Source organism: Solanum pennellii, chromosome 5 (assembly GCF_001406875.1).
Source record: "Solanum pennellii chromosome 5, SPENNV200".
NCBI lineage: Eukaryota > Viridiplantae > Streptophyta > Magnoliopsida > Solanales > Solanaceae > Solanum > Solanum pennellii.
The window spans coordinates 39,753,593-39,756,910 of NC_028641.1; the positions used below are offsets into that span (position 1 = coordinate 39,753,593).

General features: G+C 31.1%; 1 protein-coding gene across 1 annotated transcript; it reads right to left on the minus strand.

The window, feature by feature from the left end:
* Positions 1-553: 553 nt before the first annotated feature.
* LOC107019489 (ribonuclease 3-like protein 3) lies at positions 554-2,458 on the minus strand. Its single transcript, XM_015219970.2, has 4 exons — positions 2,020-2,458; positions 1,691-1,872; positions 1,006-1,149; positions 554-925 (listed from the first exon to the last, which is right to left on the minus strand). The coding sequence occupies exons 1-4, from the start codon at positions 2,408-2,410 to the stop codon at positions 632-634; spliced, it is 1,011 nt and encodes a 336-aa protein (XP_015075456.1). The 5' UTR covers positions 2,411-2,458; the 3' UTR covers positions 554-631.
* Between the last annotated feature and the right edge of the window lie 860 nt (positions 2,459-3,318).

A 3,318-nucleotide genomic window follows, 5' to 3' on the forward strand; every position in this document is an offset into this window, starting at 1 on the left:
AACTACTTTAATTTATTTTATTTTTTTTATGCTCGTGTATGTTTAAGTTAGTCTTCGGCTTAGTAGCCAGCAAGATCAAGAGTTCTCTTTGGGATCATCAATGGCTCTTGATTACCGGTCACATCATCCAAAGTGTAGGCTTGAAGTGTGACACCATAGTTGTGGTTGGGGGATCTATGGGACAGCCAGCAAGATAATTCCAAACTTTATACTTTTGTAACGTATTTATGTTTCTATACTATGAAACCCATTTTGTATATCTTTATTTCTGCTTTTGTTTATTATTTCCTATAAAATTATTTTCTTCAGCATGATTTGGGTTTTGGCTTTCTTAATGGGAGGTTTATGGTAGGCGCCATCATTGACTCGTGACATTTTCCGGGAGAGAGTAAAAGCAAAAATATAGATTCCTGAACAATTTTGTACAAGGGATGAGTATATTGCGTAACTTAAATAATCTAAATTCTAAAACTATGTTACACTTGTAGAATGTGTAAACAATAAAATTTAATGTAATTGAGAGAATTGTTACAATATTTGATGGTACATCTGATCAAAGCGACTTGTTGGTAAAATATTTTCATTGAAATCTTTAAAATCGAGTCAAATTATGCAAATTTCCTATAATTTTTCAGGTTTCTATTCCATCACGATTAGCAATAGTGGCTTTCTCACTCAAAATTTGTAGAATTTTGAAATATGCATTGTGCGCAGCCCTATTTTTTGCAGTTATTTTTTTCCCACTTGATTTTCCCCTCCCGACAAGTTGTTCGTCAACGTAAACTTCAAACTCTCCACATTCTGCCCATTTATCAACGAATCTTGTCTTTAATCCATTCTTCTGACATAACTCGTACATTTTTGTAATTGGATTAAGCTCCAGTTTTTCTGGAGTAATTAGAGGTTCCAACAAAAAATTAACCACCTGTCATAAAAAAAATTAATATACTAACTACTATTTCTCATCTCCAATAATAAATAATTATTATATAAATTAAATCATACCTGCCAAGTTGTATTCATGCAGTCAGAGTCAATAGAGATGGCACCAATCAAAGATTCGACAATATCTGCAAGAGTCTTTGGGGGATCAACCAGACCTAGTGAATGCAATGGGTACTCCAATATAGCATCTTTGAATTCTTTTACCTATCAAAAATAACCGGCATTTAAAAATGAAATTTAATACTTTCTCCGTTCTTATTTATGTAATAATATGCTATGACTAAGAACCAATTTCATAAAAAAAATTGATTTTAAAGTTTATCAAAATTAAAATATTCTAACGTAATTATTTTTTGGGACAACTAAAAGAAAAAATTGTCACTTAAATTGACACATACATTCTAGGTTACCACCTTCTACTATCTCTTTTCACAACTCAGAAACATGCATAAAAACGTATTAGGCACTGCACTTTCTTAAATCTTTTGGTTCTTATAGGTATTATACATAATTATTATACACATTTTTAGTTGAAATCGTCTTTTTCTTTCACCACATTATATTCATTAGCTTACTCTCCGTTACAGACTATCGATGATCCAAACTAGAAGAAATTTCTACATACAAACCACTGAATATTAATTCAATTCATATACTATATTTTTTTTCCAAATTTAGTTGAATATATATATGAAAAAATAAAGAATGTACAAATGAATTGATGAGTCTATTGTAATGTACTTACTTGTCCTTCAAATAAAGTCATCTTGTGATGTAAATAGTTATGTAAATTGTATTTGCTCGCGGCTCTAGCAAGTTTCTCATTATCTACATTGGCTGATCTCAACTTTGTTAGCATTCCGGGAGGCAGATTAGGGTAATCAAAAAATTGTTTTTTGGTTATTAACATATTTAGAATAGAGTCACCTGCATAAGATGTGTTTGGGTAAGCACAAACTTTTTTAAAGGAAAAAGAAAGACTTTGAAGCTTGTGATATAAAATAAATCAAAAGAAAAGTAACGAAATAAGTTGGACTAGAGAGTCTAACTTGCTCTAGATCCACTTCTAATTACCTAACAACTCCAATCTCTCATATGATTTGTTGTTTTGTTGGAAGGAAGGGTGAGTAAATGCTTCATGCAACAAGTTAGGATTCTTGAATTTGTATCTAATTGTTTCCTCTAATTCCTCCACTAACCTCCTCCATTGCTTGTCATCATCATCATCATGTGTCAAATGATTTCTACTATTTTCTTGAGTTAAATGAAGGTTTTGTGATAATGGAATATTAAGAGAGGCAACATTTTCTTCTACTTTGTTAACTTCTATTTGTGATGATAGAATATTCAGAGAGGCAGGATTTTCTTTCACTTCGTTTACTTCCATTTCTTCCGTTAAATGAAGGTTTTGTGATGATAGAATATCCAGACAGGCAGGATTTTCTTCCACTTTGTTTACTTCCATGGCTATATATTAGAACAAGTAATAAAATATGAAAATTGAAAGAAGGTCTCTTGATTTATAGAAATGGTTTATATAGAATAATGACAATGAGAATGTAATTGGGTTTTATAAGGTTTGAATGGATAATGAAAAGTTGTGACTTTTACGAAGAGTTGTACTTTTTGCTGAAAATCATGATTTTTCTAAAGAGTAGTGACTTTTATGAAAAATTGTGTTTTTTTCAAAAAGTTGTGACTTCTCTGAAGAATAGTGACTTTTGCGAAAGATGGTGACGTTTCTAAAGGGTTGTGCCTTTTCAAAAAGATAGAGGCTTTTCCGAAGGATTGTGACTTTATCAAAAGGTTGTGATTTTTTCAATTAGGCACACTGAGCCCCCTACTCACACTACCTTTGTTGTCCATAAATAAAGGATTTCCTCTCATTTTTTACAAAAGTTTACTACCTTTGAGTGGTTGGTTGACATTGTGGCTTTTAGTACCTTTACAGTAGTGATATTAAGATCATGGAAAAATATATTCTATTAAACATCGGATAATTGAGGACAATACATTCCTTAAGGACACACGTCACTGTGCATTAAGAGTGCTCGATTTTCTTCTTTTCAGTATTGTTTCTTATTTGTTGCAGATTATATTTTCTTTACTAATTTTAACTTTCTACTTTAAAAAAAATACTTTAAACTTTCTGTTTCTAATTAGTAAGTTCTGCAAAATATTGTTTTGAGTATCTTAGTAAGAAAAACATCACCATTAATTCGAAAAAGTGTAAATAAAGATAAAGTCTTTATTGTTAGTATTTTTCTATACTAAACAATGTGTCACTACCTATACAGGCAGCGTTGAGATCGTTTTATCATGAAAGGTAGCATCGGATACTTGGGGCGATACTTTCTTTAATAACACACTGTG